Below are 22,128 nucleotides of genomic sequence, written 5' to 3' on the forward strand. Positions count from 1 at the left end.
ATGAAGTAGAAAAGCGATACATTCACGATTTGGTAAAGAGAAAGAAAGAACAAAATGGGGTAGTTGGGTCAGACATTCTCCAGCGACTTTCTCGACCTGAACAAGAGGAGGCACAAACATTAGAGGCACTATTTCTTAGAGGAGAAAAAAAAATGTGTTCTAGCTTCTTAAAGCCATGTCGTTGGTACAGAAAAGAGCTCATTTGTAACAAACAAAACTCGACAACGCTAATCAATAGTAATAGATTGCCAACATGGCACATCAGAATGTCTCTAAAATAGACTTATTCTAGACTTGCGTGAAGATGTCTGCGTTAGGCTAAAAATACGCATTGAATCTGAACAATATTGCAAAAGAAGTTTAAAAAGAATACAGGTTTTTTTTATGTATGTCTCAACTTAAGAAGATTTAAATTAAAACGTGTACAAAACCAAAATCTAAGGATTCCATTTGTGACATTTCAAACTCATCTTTATAGCAAAAGACAATAAAACTTAGCACACATTTAGTGATTTCTAAATAATATCCAACATTTGAATGTATCTAGCTTTTGAATGTCCCACACACATACACCGCTGAGATATTTCCTGACATCCTTTACCAGTTCCCTTCAATTGATTTTGTGTCCTATCGATTCACAACTGCCTTTTTTTTTTTAAAAGACATGTAGCAAGAAGAAACATAAATCCAATAACCAATCAGGAAAGAGACAACAATGACGTCATGAAGAGTCCATTCAACAGCTGCCATGCATAGAGCAGGAAAGAGGCGGGCCTTTGAGAAAAAGACAAAAACCACAAAATTCTACAGTTGATCATTTGATGGGAACACACAAAATGAATTAGCGTTCCAGACACTCTCCATGCAGTCACGGAACTGGCACAAATGGCTTTCTTTAGTCAACATCGGTTTGATTCTAAACTGTCACACTAGCACATCTCCTTAAGTCACAAGTCAAACATGACTGAAGTGACCAACATCTGGACCGTAAGATAAGTCTCCGAATGTGTTTCAACGCAAGTTGAACATCCAATGAAGACATCGCCCGAGCTGACATGACAAAAATCGTTCACGTCACTCGGACAGGTTGATTTGGTTCTCGCCCTCTCTTATTTCTCTTTCAAGTCCTTCCGTCACAGTCCAACCGAACCACGCTCTTTTCAAATAGCTCAAGGGAATTAATTACAGGGACTGACTGTAGCAGAAGCAAAAGAGAGAGGGGTGACCTGGGATGCTCTCCAAGGTGTTCAGTGGATAGTGACGTTATTACGACAGAACTCAAGGTCGGCTATGTACACAACACAGTCACTGACATGGTAATTCAAGTTGAAATAAGTGTTCAACATAAGTACAATGGTACCTATCTCGTGACTGAGCAACAACAACAACAAACATGTTAGAACACTTCAACTACGTCTACTTATATAGCAAGGTTGTCAATTCATATATACATCAGTACACATAGATAAATATGTCCTATTCCTCAGTACACATAGATAAATATGTCCTATTCCTCAGTACACATAGATAAATATGTCCTATTCCTCAGTACACATAGATAAATATGTCCTATTGCTCAGTACACATAGATAAATATGTCCTATAAAACAATATATGCAGGCCTTGAATACTTTACAAAACTAGAGGCAAACGTTGAAGATGAATGAACAAACCAAAGACAGAAATAAAATCTACAGACTGAAGGATGGTTCTGAAGAATTCCGTGATGCTCGTTTCCCTTCATTCCAGCGCTCGGTCTAACTTGAGAACAGAATGAAATGTGATTGAGAAAAGATAATAATTGTATAATGTTCCAGATGTATTTTATTTTTAAAAACATTTTTTTAAACGTCTCTCTGAGAATCAAATGAAGTAAAATACAAAAGCTCTTATATTTCTTGCAGAAATGGCGAGCTAGTGTGCAGGTATAGTTAAAAAGACCTGAAGCTGGCACTGACAGTACTTAACTTTTTTTTTTTTTACCAATTATTGCCTGAACGTATTAAAAAAAAAGAAAACTCGTGAGATCTAGTAACATCTAAACAAGACATTTCATGTTTCATGCATGTCTGTAGAGAAGAGGCTACACACAACAATGTATTAAATAGCTGTATAGAAAAAAAAGAATGAGTCACTAATGAATCTCTAGAAAGCCCAACTTATGGCTTCAGATTAGACTCGTCTGTTCATACGTCAACATACTCTTTCCCTCCTGAACGAAAAATCAATGTTTAGACTTTAAAAGCCTCTTCTATAAAGATTTACACGTTTAAACATCGACATCGTCTTTCAATTAGCTCATTTCACCTAAAACATTGTATGGGTACATTCAACATTTCTGTCATGGGTGAAAACAATGTACAATGAGTTCGGCTAGATCTGTATTCAAAATTCTTTTCTAAAACTGAATCGATTAAACTATCTGGTATACTGATATATCATTCAAGATTGTTGATGAATTAGTGTTATGAAGTTGTGTGTGTGTGTGTGTGTTTCTATGGTGACGGTGGGAAGATGTTAGCGATTGGTTGTGAATGATGCAAGATAGGTGGCATTGTCATCAGCGGTCTTAGTTAATTGACTCCAGAACGCCAGACTGAAAAGACGAGTTATTGTAGTGAGTTCTATTTTGTTGAAATACCACTTTATATAATTACTAAAGTCTACTACATTGATTTCATTTTAGCTCAAGTTTTATTTGTTTATATTGTAATAAAAGTTATATTTAGTTTTGTTCACAAAAATATGTATTCAAGGTATTCAGTTTTCTAAGATATAATAGTCTACTAGCAGTTTGATGTTACAAGTCAACGACTGTCGACAACACTTAGACTAATATAACAATCAAAATATTTTAATCTGAAAAGTTATAACTCGTTACAACGTCAAGTTAATTATTTACATGTCTACGTTGTTTACAGTAGACAAAACCACGACAATAAATATGATTGCCAAGAAAAAACAATTCTATAGCGTGAGTCCAAGTTTCTACACTATACGAGCACAAAGCCAATGTTAGCTTACGCTGCTCGCTGTTAACAAAACAGTCATGAAGCTAGTGATTCAAACTGTCCGAGTCTCGGGTTGCATATCGAGGGCCGTAGTGTAAGAACGCGAGGAAACATTTAAAAAATGAATGCTTGTAAACTTTAAACCTTTTTAATAAATCCAGAATAATAACAACACTGAAAAATCACAGGATTATACGCATAGGCGTATCCAAAGCGGCATGAAATCAAAACAAACTTCATCCACAACACTATGTAACCTCCACTATCTTGACAGGTTCAAATAACAGTACATTTATATATCTACATCTCCGGGTTGATACATTTCCACACAGAAATGAGCCCGAGTAGCCAGTAGGATGTTATCAGTAGCCCGCTCTAGTCATTAAGTGTCCCATCCACCCAACAAGACCATCAAGATTCATTCAGTCACAACTCTCGCTGCTAGCTCGCACGTTACTCCTTGGCAGAAACACAAATTAACACACACAAAAAAACATTTAGATGAGACCATCAAAACGTAAACAGGCTTTAAAACACACACACACATACACAAAATATCCCCCCCCCCAGGGGGAATTAACAAATCCACTAGAGAAGGTGATGAGGTAAAAACGGAGATACTATAGTGCCAGAGCGGCCGCCACATCATAGAAACTTCTAAGCGCACAAGCCTGCTTCCTCTCCCCACCCACCCTAACAAAACAAGACCGTCAGGCGTTAAGACAATCTGTGATCAAGAAGTAAATAATCGTCAAGTCCCCAGAGGGGCTCGCGCTATCAAGACAATAAACATTGAGGTAGAGCTCAGCACAATGTAAGATCATTTATGGTGTCGGAAGTGGTCTGTTTTAACTGTTAAACCAAATTTATTAAAGGCTGTTTTCAGTTTTATGACATGCAACAAAAGGCGCATGAAACAACAAAAAGCCGTGAATCTGTGCGCCTATATATATCTACACACACATGTAGCAGTACTTCTGTAAGGTTACAGATGAGCTCAAGAAATGGACGCAACATTCAAGCAAGATTAACAAAGTTCCCACGCTTGTCTCTCACCTGAACTCCTTGCACACGCACGTGTACCGTAACTCACTCATGCGCACTCAAAGTCTGATCTGGCAGCGGAATGGGGAAGAAAAATGCAGGGGGTGGGGTGGGGGAAATAAGTTGCCAAACCATAAAGGTTATAGCTTTTGGAGGCGCAATGCCAAGGTCAGGTATGATGTGTGGCTTGCCACTAAATGACTTATCCTGGCATCAAGACAACTAGATATGTAAGAAAGCATTCATGTTTTCTCTTTTCTTTCAATCCAAGACATTTGCCTTACAGTCACCTTGTGAAAAACATAACGGTTTGCAGTTGTGAGAGTCAACACTGGTCATTTATCGAGCACTCAAGGAGGTTACAGGACAGAAGACAAGTTGCAAAAAGCATGAATTCACTTAACACACATTCTACTAACTTAAGTGTATCACTATTCAAAAGAAATGTTTTTCGCTGGACATGATGGACTGGCATGACAGACGATGTATTCAAATCTCTCAAGTAGCTTAGACGCCATCAGAAGGACTTTGTTAAATATTCATGAACCAACTATGTACGGCTCGTTTACTCGGGTGTTTCGCTGAGCAGCTGAACACGAATCTAAAGCAGAAAATCCATAAGCTATTGAATAAGCGAGGCTATGTTTACAAACAAATGTTTCCAGCGGGATGCATACCATCTGGTTAATGTTTCAAGTCCAGCGGAGAGAAAGAGCATCAGCAGAATGTACAACCAAAGTGTCAAGACACTGGAAATGTTCAAAGCCCCGTTAGCACAAGACAAAGACTCAAAACTGATATCAATAAAGATGGGTAAGAAAAACAAATGCTTGCTTTTGTAAAACACACACACACACACAAGGAATGATAAAAGCCATGGCCTAAAACATTGCCGACGTCCATTGCACATCTAATAAATAAACTCTTTATGTCTAGTCTCTATGTAATCTAGTCTAGTCTCTATGTAATCTAGTCTAGTTTCTGTGTTTAGTGGCTGTGAGAAGATGGAGACCTGGTGAGCGAGAAAAGAAAACAGAAAAGACAGCGAAAGAGAGAAAAAAATGAGTGAAGAGAGAGGGGGCGGGAAGAGGGAGTGAGAGAGGAAGAAGGAAGGGAGGGAGAGAAGACGAGGGAGAGAGAGAACGAGGTGGAGAGATGTTTTAAATCACAAATAAAAGAATGTATTTCATCATAAAACCTCTGGATCTAGATTTATTAGAAACATTGAGAGGATGTTGTGTTCTATCAGTAAACAAGACTGAAACTTGATGTGTACTGATAGTTTCTGCTAAAGTTGTATCTGCGATCTGAATCAACATCCAAAAACAAAAACTGAACCCTCCAGCCATATCTCGTGGAAATGTGCACAAGTAGACAGGTTAAGATGACCTAGGCAGATCTAGATGTATGCAAACGTTGTATCCTGCGGGCACGTGGCTGTGTTGTGTTTGCATTTCAGTTGAATGTTTTTGAACAAGTGTCCATTAGATGGATAGACTCTCCATTCTTGGTACTTTTTTTTTCTTTTTGGCTATAGGGGAAGACCACGTGACCTTCTTTAATATACCTTGATAACACATTTCTGTTTAATCTCAAGTAATTTGATAGTTTCACACCTCAATGTCACCCTGGACAAAACGTCGATGCTTTCTGTCCCTCAAGACATCATTACCAAGCACACACTACCCGAGGACGTATTGATTTAGGCACCTACAAACCAGACAATTATAGTCTCAGCACCGACAATAGTATTCAGTTGAAGTAACGAAGCCACTAAAACTATCTTGAAACAACTAAAGTGAACTCCTTTGATTGCAAATGTTTTTTTCCCCTTTATTTCGTGTTCTAAAGAGCCCTTCTGTTATGGAGAGAAGTGGGCTCGCTGTTTGAGTCGTAGTGGAGACGACATTCACTAAACTAGAGGGTGGAAACAGTTTTCTACTAATAGTTATAAACCAAGTGCCAATTATTATAGAGACAATAAATTATAGATCACTTAAAAATAACTATTGACGCCTTGGGAACAATGTATCTTCGGACTGTATAATATATATATATATACAATAGGAGGCGCGGTGGCTGAGAGTCTTGTGAACCGAGGGGGTCTAGGTTCGAATCCTGGTGAAAAATATGATTTTTAATTTCGGTATCTTTAGGGCGCCTCTGAGTCCACCCAGCTCTAATGGGTACATGAAATCTGCCCTATAGATCGATAGGTCTGAAAAGGGTACTAGTGATATTAACTATGCAAGATTAAATAGCCCAATTTAGTGGTTTATAATCAGCATAGTTTATACAAAATAAACACTTAATACTGCTCTATAAACACATTTTCAACACACAACCATACATGCAGAAATACAAGACAATGTTCGATAATCCGCGTTGTATACTAGCAGTTCTATTATATGCTCAGTAGAAAAAAAAAGCAGCTGAAATATAAGGAAATGTTTTAGATAGGTTAACGATACTACAAGTGTTAGTGTTTACGCTGATCTGAAGGCATAGTTTGATCCAAGTAAGTGGTTTGTCTGTCTATACACAGTCATCTGTTGCTATAGTTTGTCTGTCTATACACAGTCATCTGTTGCTATAGTTTGTCTGTCTATACACAGTCATCTGTTGCTATAGTTTGTCTGTCTATACACAGTCATCTGTTGCTATAGTTTGTCTGTCTATACACAGTCATCTGTTGCTATAGTTTGTCTGTCTATACACAGTCATCTGTTGCTATAGTTTGTCTGTCTATACACAGTCATCTGTTGCTATAGTTTGTCTGTCTATACACAGTCATCTGTTGCTATAGTTTGTCTGTCTATACACAGTCATCTGTTGCTATAGTTTGTCTGTCTATACACAGTCATCTGTTGCTATAGTTTGTCTGTCTATATACAGTCATCTGTTGCTATAGTTTGTCTGTCTATACACAGTCATCTGTTGCTATAGTTTGTCTGTCTATACACAGTCATCTGTTGCTATAGTTTGTCTGTCTATACACAGTCATCTGTTGCTATAGTTTGTTACAAATATGTGTTTGGTCTACAGTACTCTACAGTGATATGAAGGAATAGTTTTATTTTTTAACAGATTTGACGCTTGTTTTATCATTTTTTGTTAAATTCCTTCACATGAAATAAGTTTTGCATATTAATGCTTTTCTCGATCAGTCTCCTGTTCAAACGAACAACTATAACTTTCATGTCAGACGGAAGTTGATCTAGATCTAGATAGATGTGATAAAGGTACGCCGATATCACACCTAACAAATTTTCAATTTGAATGCACACCGAAGGTGCTGCAGATAAATAAGCTAGAGAAAACTCTACGTTAAAGAGATGTAGACTCTAGGCATACATACACAAATATACAGAGATAGTACAAACATACAACGAATGTACAAACTTACATAGAACTTATAAACATACATAAAATGTGCACCTTTACACAGACACAGGATCTGAAATGTATTCAGATAACAGTAGAAAAGAAACTAGCTCTGAAGTTAGGACAAGATAATTACGGATATGAATGTCTAGCGATGTGCTGACGCACGTTGAAAATAAAAGAAACACTACACGACCGAGGAATTCAAATTTTGTTTCCGGCCGAATTCAGAGGTAAAAGTCATTTTATGAAGAGAATTTTTTTTTATATATGAAGAACACCCCAGACTGACTTCTGCTGATGTAAGTCATAGCCCCATGCCACGCGAAATGTTATCGAATCTACATTCTTCTTAGATCGACAAGAAATACAGCACAATAAACCAAATGGAAAAATAATCCAGTACAAGTGTTTGAAAGTTTCTTCATTGCGCCTTTCCACTTCGCCACATGAATGCCAGAATGTGGAGACCCCACATGAAAACACTCTGGAATATCCCAAGTGTGAAGAGCACTCACTTACAGTGTGACACCCCGCCACGACACAAACCCTAATGAGGCGTACAAGGCCAAGCCAGACAAAAAAAGTTTGGAGAGGATTTCCCAATAGTTCAACTCACTACAGCATTCCCATCCTGGCCAGTACCCGCGACAGTGCTACAGATTTTTTGAGGGGGGTAACAATGCACGTCACAAAGTGTGATTTTCCCGGACAGGGGAGAGAAATCAATGAAGTCTGGCCGCGGGGTAGGAAAAAGAGCGAGCTAAGGGCTGAGATTTTTTTGTTCACAGTTATCGGCATAAGCTACTGGGGCGATGTCAAGTCAGAGTGACGATTGCTACTCTTCTAATACTATTAGATGGAAAGGTAGAGAGGAGGAGGAGAAAGGAGGTTTCTTGACTTCCAGTTCGATCCAGATTTCCGAAAGCGATCAGTCTATGGGGCGAGTTGAATCAACAGACGACAGCTGGCCAAGTCAGTCTATTTAGCCCTGACTGGTGCAGGAGAAGGACACTAATGACATAAGTCTTTATGGAAGAAACCAAGGTGACATCCCAGGTTATGAGGGTTCAGTATTGAAGTACTGTATTCATGCTAACCTTAAGTTATAACTTCTCGAGGATTAGGTGTGTGTGAGTGAGAGAGAGAGAGAGAGAGAGAGAGAGAGAGAAAGAGAGAGAGAGAGAGAGGTTAAGAAAGGGATTCAGCAAAACATTAAGAGAAAAGGATAGAATATTAAGAGGAGAGGTGAAAAAGGGGGAAGGGAATGAGAGAGCGGTAGAAATAAAAACATGTATATTGTGTGTTTGTTTCCAAACAGCTTGACCAAACATCTCCAATGTGAAAGTTGCTAAAAGAAGGGCTAGCCTTCATTGCAAGATATTTCTCTTAGTTTGTTAATGGTAGGACTCAGACAGTGATAATGAGTTTCTTGGAGGCAAGAGAAAAACCGAGGTATTAATAATTAGAATCTATATGGCTGGAAGCTGTTCAACCGGAGATGTCAAGGAAATGTCACATTCCATAGCGCTTTTAGGTTGTGTCTTCCTTCTACCCTATCTGTCTTCATAACAGTTATCTTTCATTCTTCCTTCTACCCTATCTGTCTTCATAACAGTTATCTTTCATTCTTCCTTCTACCCTATCTGTCTCCATAACAGTTATCTTTCATTCTTACTTCTAAGTATCTGACTCCATAACAGTTATCTTTCATTCTTCCTTCTACCCTATCTGTCTCCATAACAGTTATCTTTCATTCTTCCTTCTACCCTAACTGTCTCCATAACAGTTATCTTTCATTCTTCCTTCTACCCTATCTGTCTCCATAACAGTTATCTTTCATTCTTCCTTCTACCCTAACTGTCTCCATAACAGTTATCTTTCATATACCATTAATGTCTCCAATAACATTTTATCTTTATCTATTATAAGGTCTCCTTTAACATATATCTTCTATCTACCATCTATGTCTCCATTACATATATCTTCCATTTACTATCTTTATATAACCCATGACATCGATAAGCGACAGAAATAGAAAGAAAAAAACATGTTAAGAAGAGAGAGATTCTCCAACGTCCTCAGCCATTGCTTCAAGCAGTAAAACACGTTTCAACCCAGTTGGAAACAAAGTGCACATGAAAACGAACAAAACGCTGTCTCCATCTTTCTCCCATTGAATAGTTCAACCACTTGATGGACAAAGAAAGTAAAACAAACATGCAAGAAGCTTTTTAAACATCAAATTACTTCCATTTGCACGTGAAACAAGAGGAGAGAAAAAAAAAAGCTCGTTGTTACTTCACACAATTTTCTTTGAATCTAATTTCTAAATGATTAATTTTTAAATATTTCAAGATATTTATATGATTTCTTCTCTTTGCAGCATTTTCTGTCAACATAAAACTAAATTCAATCATTGTAAATATCTATTGATTTGAACTCATTTGTTTTTTCCTAGCTTGAAGTATTTTTCAAACATACATACTGTCTAGTTTTCAAATAAATTTGAACACTTACTTACTTACTTAAACTTATATCCTCCAGCCACGTTCGGCGCATTGGTCAGCAAGCTGTCACTGACAATGTCTGAAGCCTCTTCCCACCTGGTGTCCACTGCTCTGAGGACCTCCATGAAAGTGTGGCGCCAAGTTGTACTAGGATGTCCTTTTTTCCACTTTCCTCGTATTGGCCTCCATGTCATCGCAACTCTTGGTATGCCTAATTCATTTTGTCCAAGAACATGTCCCGCAAACCTCAACAATGCTCTTTGTCACAATCTCACTAAGTGGTCGACTCACAGTTCGGCATAGGATTTCCTTGTTTGAGACCCGATCTCTATAACTGACTCCTAAAATCTGTCTTAGCCATCTTTGTTGAGCCACAATTCCAAATTATTGTATTGTGCACACATTATTCTGGTACGAATAAGTTTAAATAAAACAGAAAAAGCCTATGAAAAGTGGAATGGCAACAAAACTGTATGTAGACGGGCAACAAAACTGTGTGTGGAATGACAACAAAACTGTGTGTGGACGGGCAAAATAAACAGTGTATGGAAGGGCAACATAACTGTATGTGAACGGACAACATAACTGTATGTGAACGGACAACATAACCGAGTGTAGAAAAGCTCGCCACTCATTCAATAGAGTCTACACAAATAGTTATAGACTGGGAAGAAGCCCCAAGTTCTGTAAGGAGCTGTACAAACTAAGTAGGTAGGAAGTTGTTTCGGTGATTTATGGCGGATCGTTATCGCCGAAAGCGTTAGGACTAATGGTATCATCCGAGGAGACCTTTCGCTGAATTTGTTCCCGACTTATGGATTAGCAGGTCACGCACACGCGGCATGACGTTTTTGAAACAAATACACAACAGACTAGTGTCACTAGTCACGCGGACAATAGTCTCCGAAAGGATACTCAAACAATTATTGGCTCTAGTAAGGACTGACAGACTAGATAGAAATAACACCAAGAGTGGGATTTCATAGATAATTAAGTACTTATAAGTAAGTCTATTTGAAGAGAGTTGGTTTTTTAGCAATCCTGTAGAAACTCACTCTGGTCAAAATCTTGAACACGTTATATCTCCCACTTGCCATTCTCGCATTAAGTTGAAACTTTGCTCAATTATTAATTGTTGATGACAACACATACGTCAATTTGAAAAAAAAGTAAACAATTAGATAATCAATTAGTGATAATTAATTAATTTTGACTAATACATTGAAAATGTACTAAGCAAACGAGAAATAAGCCTTGCACTAATGAGAGATAATGGCAGCGTTTGAACGGTGCTCTCCCCAAAAAGCGCCTATGGGACTGTTGTCAACTGGCAGATAGTCCACGCATAAAAATCGAAGGCCAGGAGAGTACCTCACACAGTTGTGTACAGCTAGGATTTATTCAAACTAATTGAAACAATTACACTCATAATTAGCTTTTTTTTTTTTTTGTTGTTGTTTTATTCAAATTGTTTTTTTTTTTGTTTTGTTTTTTTTACAGCCATTTACCAGAGGAATACATTTTTTTAGTCTTTTACTTTATCATCATCATGATAAATATCAAATTACGCCGAATCATTTCGCATGAGAGACTTCCCATCACAAAAGTCAATGGACATGACATATTTCTACATCGTACAAGTAGGTTGAAGAGAGAGACGTCCCCTTAGATACAAATCCAAAACACGTCAGCAATGACGTCAAAGACACCTATTCACGATGACGTGAGTCTTGGTCAAACAAAACAGACAAAAAACTACACTAAGGACTTAGGGGACGCTACATAATGTATCACGATGTCTTTTGAAAGAAAGAGCTGGAAGTTGGGAAGTATGTCCCTGGAGAGATTTTAGGATGTTCCACCTTTTTGTTTTTTTGTTGGGTTGTTTTGTTTTTTTTTTTTTCAAAAAAGAAATTCACAGTTGGTGATTCACAATTCTTAAAGGATCAAAAGTTTTAAAATTGTGTGTGTGAGGGGGGGGGGGAGAGAGAGAAAGGAAAATGTAGCCTAAAATACCAGAAGTTTGAAAGACCAATTTAAAAAAAAAAAACAATTTTGAAGATAACCCTGCAAAAAAAAAGGGGGGGGGGAGGAGAAAAATGAAATGGTGATATATCCAAAGAGTTTCTCATTGATTGAAGACACTTTTTACAGGAATGTATTTCTCTTTGTTTCGCCAACAAGAAATAAGAGTCGATGATGACAAGTACATTGTATTTTGTCTTTGTTTCGCCAACAAGAAATAAGAGTCGATGATGACAAGTACATTGTATTTTGTCTTTGTTTCGCCAACAAGAGATGAGCCTTAATGATGACACATACTTTGTATTTTACTATGAGGTCTAAAAAGTCTTTTGTAGACCTTCAAATAAATCGAAAGTTTTCAGATGCATTCAATTCACTTTGTACGTAGTCCACACTATCATTGACAATCATTTGAACAACTTGCTAGTTGCTACAAGCTATGATTTGAACAACTTGCTAGTTGTTACACGCTAGCATTTCAACAACTTGCTACACACAACCAATAGAGTAAATTTGCCTCACAGTATTGACCTAAAAAAAAAAAGATTTTTTTTTAAATCGATCATGCCTCCACAGTTTTATTAAATATCAGTTACTTAAGTGCCCCGCTTCTGACCAAGAGATTGAATAAAATGAAGATAAATTCTGCGCATAATCAATGCTCTTCATCTCGTAAGACATAGACTAGCATTTCATGAAACAAGATTTATCTTTAGACATTCAAGAGATCAGTCGGTTGTATGCAAGTCAACATTCCAGTGTTTCTAAAAATGACATCCAGACACAGTCCAATTAATATGTATGTATGTTGAATAGTTACATTGCCCAACACAATGTAACGATTAATGTTTTGAAAGTAAAATGTATTTGTTTTAAAGGAGGGGCAAAAACAAACAAACAAACAAAAAACAAGTAAAAGAAGAGCATTGCAGTCAAGATTTAAGAACCTTTGACTATTAGCCCAAGAAATGCCGAGGCATAACATTATGACAACGTCACATCAGAAACAGAGACAGGGTCGCTGAAGACGTCATACAAATACACACGAGGCCCACTGCGTGTAAACTGACGGGGGCGCTGTTTAAACGTAAACTGACTTGTCGCCTCCAAGGTTCTCAACACGCTGGAACAGAGGTGCACATAGATATTGGATCGACAGTACTGGCCTGAATGGAGCTAATCATGAAAGCATGAATAATTCAGTGCTAACGAGCACATTGCATGACTCTGGCTAAGAGTTGAGTGAGTCAATGAGGGCCTGGGGGAACTCATTGAAAGAATGAGGGAAAACGTCAGATAAATGTTAGAGTTCAGATAGAAAGGACACAATTGATCAATACTTAACGGAAATAGATTTTAGTACAAGGCAACTGTGGTCTTCGGGTAATACAGGATTAATAAAGATGATTTGCATAAGTGAATACTGAACTAAAATCGCTGAATCATAAGAATTATTTTTTTTTAATTAAAAGTAAATATTAGTAAAAAAAAATTAAAAACACACCATCTTTAGTAAAGAGGTAAAAATAAATGGTGATTTTTGTTTTCTTTACGTTTTGTTTATCATTCTTTTCAAGGCTTTCATTTGTACGAAAACATTTTTAACCGTAATTTTACTGTTAGGCAAACTTGGCTGATTCGCTAGCATGGTAGCTGTTAGCTCCAGTGCTCCTATTTCTTCTCTGTGGTTGTCATAGAGCTCATTAGTTACAATGAACTTAATTTTTAAATTATTTTTTCTCCATAGGGCCATTCAATGAGTATTCCAGCTCCTCCGTTTGTGATGCCTTTCTGAGAACCATCCATGCAAACTCCGACCCATTGGCTGTTAGGGCAATGGCTTTGTAGAAGAGTTCACCAAATTCTTCAGCTCTGTTGAAATATAGTCAAATATTTCTTTCTTCTTATGTAAGTCTTTGCAAACGACATATTTCTGCAAACAAAATATGTCTCTATACAGCTGGCTGAGTCAACCTTGTCTGTTTTTTATTCAAATTATTGTGGCTCAAGAAATCCATGAAAAACTGCTCTTTGTGAAAACTTTTACTAAGGTACTTAAGGCATTAATACTTAATGTTTTGAAGAACTACTTAATAAAACAACAAATCTCCATCTGAAAAATAATCTCCTAACAACGGATGGTGAGCTTGCAAACCTTTAAAAACAAAAAGTTTCCAATGCGTATTAACAGTTATATAATGGGTTTAAATTTGAATTTTGTTAATAAATTTATTTTAAAAAAAAGATTCAACAAAAAAATTTAGATTTAAATTACCTTTTCACTGCTCGTGTCACTGGTTAGAAATGTTTTTAAACAAACTGTGTAATTTGAAATTGATTAATTTTCAAAAATTCAATATATCTTAAGCAGGGGGTCTATGAAAACTAGAAAACATGGCAAGGGGTCTACGAGACAAAAAAGTTTGGGAACCACTGGTCTACCTCAAGAAGATTTCAAATTTGTGCTGTAAGGTTAAAAAATCAACAACTCCGACTGAGCAAATAGGTTATAAATGATCTATTGGTCTTAGTTGGATATGCATTTGTAGATCTGAACATATCAAATAGTAATATTGAGTAATTTTATACGAATTGTGTTGTTTTCCTACTTCTTTCATTATACGATAAGCGGAAATATCCATCAGAGAGGAGACTATCAGTAAGAGAGGAGAACTAGTCATCAGTTAGGTAGACTGTACAAGTCAGAAATGAGGAGGTAGACTGTACAAGTCAGAAATGAGGAGGTAGACTGTACAAGTAAGAAATGAGGAGGTAGACTGTACAAGTCAGAAATGAGGAGGTAGACTGTACAAGTCAGAAATGAGGAGGTAGACTGTACAAGTCAAAAATGAGGAGGTAGACTGTACAAGTAAGAAATGAGGAGGTAGACTGTACAAGTAAGAAATGAGGAGGTAGACTGTACAAGTCAGAAATCAGGAGGTAGACTGTACAAGGTAGAAAAGAGGATGTAGCTGGTAAAAAAAAAAATTTGCGTGTGTGGAACGTCAGTCGATGGAGAAGAGCGATACTTTGACATTGCTAACAAATAGTGTGTTATATTAATTTTGCATTCAAAGTTGACTTTTACAATGTGTTCAATTCATTTGATCAAGTTAGAAGTAGAACTGAAAAAAAAGGTGCTATTTCATGACTAGGCCGACAGCTGATGATGGTTGGAAGTTTGGTCCAATGAGCAGGGGAGAAATGTATTGGCGTAGAGATAGAGATCTAAAAATAGACTGCTCTCAATGATGACGTTCCTGTGACGTAACTAGTTATTGACTCTAAGTGTTTAGATAGGGCCACGTCAGCATCTTGAAACTTCAATAAATTGACTCAAGCCTGGATGTAAGTACCTGACGGACATTGTACTAACAACTACATACAGATGAACTTCGTTTCTTTGGCTAGCACTGGACTAATTAGAATCACAGACAATACAAACACAATAACAGCTACAATAGTACACCGATCTGTCTTTGCATTCACCTACAGATTGAGATCTAGATCTATATGAAGTCAATTTAAAAAAAAAATAATAATAATAAGATCGAACAGGAGAAGATCACTCTGCATACATAGGCGTAGAGAGATTAAAAGCCCTTTAATTTCACCATGCATGTGTGTTTAGTGCGAAATGGTAGATCTAGGATAAGAAGGGGGAGAACCAACACACCAGTACGCATCATTAAGTTACTGAGCGATCAAACCTGTGTTTCATTTGAAATACCATTTCTAGAGTAATATGCTCAGGACAACTCAACAGTCTGAAAAAGGTCCAGACACACCAATGCTTCCATTCACTCCACAGGACGAAATACATCAATGCTGATATCTCTTTAGTGACCAGGACACATCATGGCGACTAGCTTCTTGATTCTCTAATCATGCTCTAAGAATGGGTTGTACACTACTGGGTTGTATTCTAATCGGTTGTACTCTACTGGGTTGTACTCTAATGGGTTGTACCCTAATGGGTTGTACTCTACTGAGTTGTACCCTAAAGGGTTGTACTCTACTGGGTTGTACTCTACTGGGTTGTACTCTACTGGGTTGTACTCTACTGGGTTGTATTCTAATGGGTTGTACTCTACTGGGTTGTACTCTACTGAGTTGTACTCTAATGGGTTGTACCCTAATGGGTTGTACTCTACTGGGTTGTACCCTAAAGGGTTGTACTCTACTGGGTTGTACTCTACTGGGTTGTACTCTACTGGGTTGTATTCTAATGGGTTGTACTCTACTGGGTTGTACTCTACTGAGTTGTACTCTAATGGGTTGTACCCTAATGGGTTGTACTCTACTGGGTTGTACCCTAAAGGGTTGTACTCTACTGGGTTGTACTCTACTGGGTTGTACCCTAATGGGTTGTACTCTAATGGGTTGTACTCTATTGGGTTGTACCCTAATGGGTTGTACTCTACTGGGTTGTACTCTAATGGGTTGTACTCTACTGAGTTGTACCCTAATGGGTTGTACTCTACTGGGTTGTACCCTACTGGGTTGTACTCTACTGAGTTGTACCCTAATGGGTTGTACTCTACTGAGTTGTACTCTACTGAGTTGTACCCTAATGGGTTGTACTCTACTGGGTTGTACCCTAATGGGTTGTACTCTATTGAGTTGTACCCTAATGGGTTGTACTCTACTGGGTTGTACCCTAATGGGTTGTACTCTACTGAGTTGTACCCTAATGGGTTGTACTCTACTGGGTTGTACTCTACTGGGTTGTACTCTACTGGGTTGTACCCTAATGGGTTGTACTCTACTGGGTTGTACTCTACTGGGTTGTACCCTAATGGGTTGTACTCTACTGGGTTGTACTCTACTGGGTTGTACCCTAATGGGTTGTACTCTACTGGGTTGTACTCTACTGGGTTGTACCCTAATGGGTTGTACTCTACTGGGTTGTACCCTACTGGGTTGACTTGAATGACGTAACGTAAATAGTATAATGTATTCTCCCGAGTCACTCGAGTGGAAAGTCAGTACATTTGAGATCAGAGAAATATCAATGCTCGTAACACAAAAAAAAGGGTGGGGCGAGAGTCAGTCAAAAAGAAACGTTTAAAAAATCTTTTAAAAACAAGTTTATAAAAGAAAAAGAACTGCACAATAACTGATATATCTCTCAATACTGCGAGATTTATCTCCCCTTTTATATATAAACATAATTAGTTAACTAAGTGGTTACTTTTTTTTTATTGATTCATGTATTGTCTTCGACAATGAATTAACTGTAAAAACTTTCAACTTGACCCGAGAATGGTTGTGGGAGAAATCATAAGATTTTGACCAGACAGACTGAGTTGATATAGGCTCGGTAAAAACCCAACTCACTTCAAATAGACTTACTTCTAAGTACTTTATTAGCAATAAAATCCCACGGTTTGTGTTATTTCTATATCGTCAGAGTTGATATAAGCTTTGTTAAAAAAAACACGAAATACAAACTTTAAAACTGTACAAGGTATTAATGATTTTTCGCTTAGACAATTCAACATAAAGCTTTATAGAAACGTAAATATTTGCAAATGAAGTTCATCCTTATAGACAAAGAACAGTAGGCAGCGTGAGAGATTTCTAGAGAGATGTAGAGGTCATACTATAAACACGGAAAATGACAAACAACCACGTAGTGATAAACGACAAACAGGACAAACGGAAAGGTCACATGACAAAAAAGAAATGTCCGTCCGAACCATTCTGAAAAGAAGATAAACAAGTGTAATTCGATCGTCAAGATAGTCTTATTGATAACACACAAACTACAAGAACATTGCCAACAGCACTACTCTACTGATCAACTGTCAACGTTAAAATACAGACCGGCAGAAAGAAAACAAACTACAACTGCACTGCTCTATATAAACCAAGCACACAAAATCAAAACATTTCTAAAAGGGGGGGGGGGAGCCAAAAGTCTCGAACAGAAAATCAAATTTAATCATAAAAACAACAAATATATTATTCAGCAAGAAATTATGCTTAATCATTATAAAAACAAACAATATCCTATAAATTAGCAGGAAAATAAACTTAATCTTAAAATCATAAGAAACAATATCCTATAAATCAGCAAGAAATCAAACTTCATAATACAAAACCAATATCCTATAACAAATATATTATTCAGCAAGAAATTATGCTTAATCATTATAAAAACAAACAATATCCTATAAATTAGCAGGAAAATAAACTTAATCTTAAAATCATAAGAAACAATATCCTATAAATCAGCAAGAAATCAAACTTCATAATACAAAACCAATATCCTATAAATCAGCAGGAAATCAAACTTCATCATAAAAAAAGCAATATCTCATAAATCTATCAGCAGGAAATCAAACTTGATCATAAAAACATCCCATAAGTCAGCATGAAATCAAACTGAATCATAAAAATAAAAAAACTATTATAACAGCTAAATTCCCACATCATGATCAACTTACACATCACACACACACAAATATATAGCAATCAACAAGAGAAAAAAAAATGACCGATGGTTTACTAAACCTAGAACTAATTTGATTTATGAAAGTCGACACGGTTTATAGACACATACCAAGTGATGGACGAATAAAGTAAATCAATGCTCCAGTACTCCATACTGATCCAATCGAACACAGTCTGGCAGGCAACTGCTGTCTGCTCAACCCTAGAGTTGGTTTCTTACTATTCCTTGGGATGTCACTGACGTGCCTTTCAAAGATGCCAGAGGCCTATCTAATGCTGTGCTACTTTGGTCTACTTCCAGGCAACACATCATGCCGGAGAGCTTGCCAACTTGCAGCAGCAATACATACGTCAACACAGGCTTATCGCTTAATGTATAGATCTACTGGGTAATCAGGGCCAAAGATGTCAATCTGTCTCGCTTGATACTTAGAAGGATCAGTAGGTAGACAAATACAATAAACAAACACCTTGAACTCTTAAGGCCTAGAGATTCAGATTGTTTCATTATCTTCTCGTCAAATTAAAACTAATTCCTTTTGACCAACGTGTGTCCAACTGATGAAGGCTATGTACATGCAAACACATTTCTTCCCTAGGAACATTTGCTTTATCAACGAATTGCCCTTTGACAAATATTTAGTTAAGGATATAATTATTTCTTGGAAGCCGCCATGCTGGCCTTCTGTTAACTGTATTTGATTCTTGAGAGCACCCTCCCTACACGATTGCTCTCACCAATGCACCATGGAATGTGTGTGTCGTGACGTCATCCTACTTCAAAGTTACCAATCGATCGGGATAAGGGGGGGAGTGGGCGCTTATCAAGATGACCGAGAGGCTAAGCTGAAATGGGCCATGGATTGATTCCTTTAGAATATGTTCACGTCACACAAGCTCCGCTCACACACCCACCCCACACATTTCTTTTTCAAAGAGAAGAGTGAATGAATTTGGGAGGTACCAAGCGCAAGTAAGACTTCCCCTCTCTTGACTCAGCTCCTCACTAGATTCAATTGATCCGTCAAGTTGGATGGAACACCCACAAACACACATCCTATTTGCATAAACTGTTCCCATCTCCCCCCAGACACCCAAACATACCTCACCGGACTGTCTAGTGCATAATTTAATCACTTGGGAGACAAAAAAATATTGGTTGGAAAAGGAGGAAAGGTCAAGAGAGGTCATGATCAAAACGTGACGAGACCAGGCAGAATCTCACTGATTGAAATATTGCCTCAAGAGACTTTTAATTCCAAAGTTATAGAACTCAATGGAATCTTTGCCATGCAGTCAACAAGCTCATTGTTGGTAAATAACGGTCAAATAATCAATGTTCAGATCTATATTGACTTGTCAACCTAAACAGATTGGATTAACACATGATTTACCAAATTCATATGTGACATCAGAGACCAGCTCGCCAACCACACGTAAAATAGAATGTATAGTTGCTGGTCCAGTTGGTAACATGGATTGAATATTTAGCTCCAGGCTTCCAGATTAACGTACGTGACCGAAGGTTGAAAGTTACCAAAAAATATGCTTTCAAAAAATGTTTTGCTTTGACTGCATGTTCTACTGACACTTGTTTAAAATGAAGTACCGTATTTATTACTTTTTTTTCTGTGTTTACACATCGATACTGTAGATCCTCTAGTAGGCCAAACACAGAGCAACCAATAATTGTACAGGTGTCATTGGCCTTCATCCCCAGCCTAGAAAGAAGATTGTTGCTATTTGATGTCTGGCTGTCACGGAGATGGACGTGGCTCGAGGATAGAGAGATCATCATGTCCAAGAAGAGAAACAAATAGACAGGTAATCAGCACTGTTATGTCTGACTACAAGTTCGGTAAAGGAGAGATCATTAATGTTCACATAAGAGAATTACATTCTAATAGACTAGAGAAAAAAAGGCAATGCTACTGCATCCCAATATGTCTTCACTTCTCTAGCACGCCTGTATGACCGTAGGTGTGAATTCAACATTTAAATAGCATGTAACTGCAGGTTTTGTTGTTGTTCTAACCAAAGTAACAATACTAGTTGAATAATACTTTGTACAATGCCTCTTATTAGCTTGCAAACTCTTCATGGTTGGACACGGGACACGGATCTCAAAAACGGCTCAAACCATTTTCCTGGAAATTAGACTGTCTATGTATATCTTTAGGGGAGAAAATTACTGGTTTGGCCGTTATAATGTTTCTAAATATAATCATCTTAAAATTACATTTGGCTTACGTCTATTTCTTTTGAACAAACGTTGAAATAGACGTTCAGGCGTACTGTCATATATAGAAATCATTAAATAGACTGCTAGAATTAATTGGTGATAATTTATACAATATCAGGTGACCGAGCCTCGCTCGGATGAATAATTTGTTAAGGAAGGATATATACCCGAAGTCATTTTGAGAATATTTTTGTACCAGGTGGCCGAACCTCGCTCTGTTAAATAATTTCGGAAGGTTATATACCCGAAGTCATTTTGGGAATATTCTTGTAATTACGAAAATGAACGATCGGATAAAGACTACTAATCTGAAGAGTTGTTTTAGTGTTCTGTTAGTTCTAATTGTAGGGCTAATTGTACATGTCGATTAAATTTAAAGTCTTTTAAGTCCTCCTACAGTCTAGACAAACTACAGCTCACGTCCGTCTTATAGTTTTACAATCCATCTTTTGCGTAAAACTATTGTAGGCTTACTATTATTGGCTTGGAAGAAAGTCTTTGCAGTGTAACTTCTCTACGTTATAGGGTAAAACATGCACTTAGTGACAAAGTAAAATGGCGCATTTTTTCTTATTAGACTTAAATCATGGCATTAGTTTTCTAAAGAAACGTTTCCGTGGGGCACCTCTGTTACGCCAAACAATATGCTCGTTACCCATACGGGTTACGTGCCCTGCCCAGCCTGACTGTCGGACTATAGGAAGTTCATACCGGCTTTTGCCATCCATCCATCCTAGTGGTGCTATGGCCTGCTTTTACACATCCATCCATTCAGATCTCTCCTGGCCCTAACTCCAAGCTTTTTACCGAGGTTTATAGTTAAATCAAAAGAGGCTGCAGTGTACGCAAACTCGTTGACCGCTAGATGGATATCATGTTTAGTGTGAGCAAGTAAGGCGTAGAGAAGTTGTGTTATGACCATTTCCTTTGTTTTGGTACAGGAGAGGTAGACACTGAAGCATGAACACATGGTAATAATTCACCAGCAAAATAATAATAATAATAAGGCTTGTCTTAGAGTCCGAAAATTAATGAGGATTGCAGCTGTGACCTACATATCTTGCCACATCCAGGGCAAGCATAACCATTGTCCGCGATGCTCGATTAAGATTTTCTTTTAGCGTCTGCGTCTGTCCTCGGCAGCAAATTTTCTTTTGGTCTCAAATGTGTATCCGCGGCCTTTGTATAGAGGGAATTCTTTAAGTCCGACAGTTACGCTGGACAGAGCAGTATCCTGTATGGGAGACGAATCTCAGACGAACGCATGCCAAAGGCAGGATTTTTTGGTGAGCTAAAAAGTGGTCGACGTAACACCGAAACCCTTAAAAGACCAGCTTATGGCGCAAACTTGACTTAGCTGACATAGAAGAGAGCACATGGTTGCATGCAACCTCAGAACGAGACAGCTGGAGGTCACCAGCAAAATAAACAACAAAGTAAAAGGTATCTACAC

General features: G+C 37.6%; 1 protein-coding gene across 11 annotated transcripts in view; it reads right to left on the reverse strand.

Annotated features, from left to right (window-relative positions):
- Nucleotides 1-22,128, reverse strand: part of LOC106064962 (microtubule-associated serine/threonine-protein kinase 3-like) — a 132,936-nt gene that overhangs the window by 83,830 nt on the left and 26,978 nt on the right. The window contains exon 1 of one of the 11 annotated variants that reach the window (XM_013223637.2): nt 18,543-18,707. The exons of 5 other annotated variants lie outside the window; for them this stretch is intronic. Coding sequence is in view for 1 of the 6 variants with exons in the window: in XM_013223638.2 (XP_013079092.2) it covers nt 3,156-3,251 (96 nt within the window). In the remaining 5 variants the exon portion in view is untranslated. Of the gene's footprint in view, nt 1-503; nt 1,660-3,155; nt 3,445-7,845; nt 8,093-18,542; nt 18,708-22,128 lie in introns of those variants that run through there. 5 more of the 11 variants (XM_056029239.1, XM_013223638.2, XM_013223636.2 and 2 more) reach the window with 5 other exon arrangements.

This window comes from Biomphalaria glabrata, chromosome 5 (genome assembly GCF_947242115.1).
Source record: "Biomphalaria glabrata chromosome 5, xgBioGlab47.1, whole genome shotgun sequence".
NCBI classification, from domain to species: Eukaryota; Metazoa; Mollusca; class Gastropoda; family Planorbidae; genus Biomphalaria; species Biomphalaria glabrata.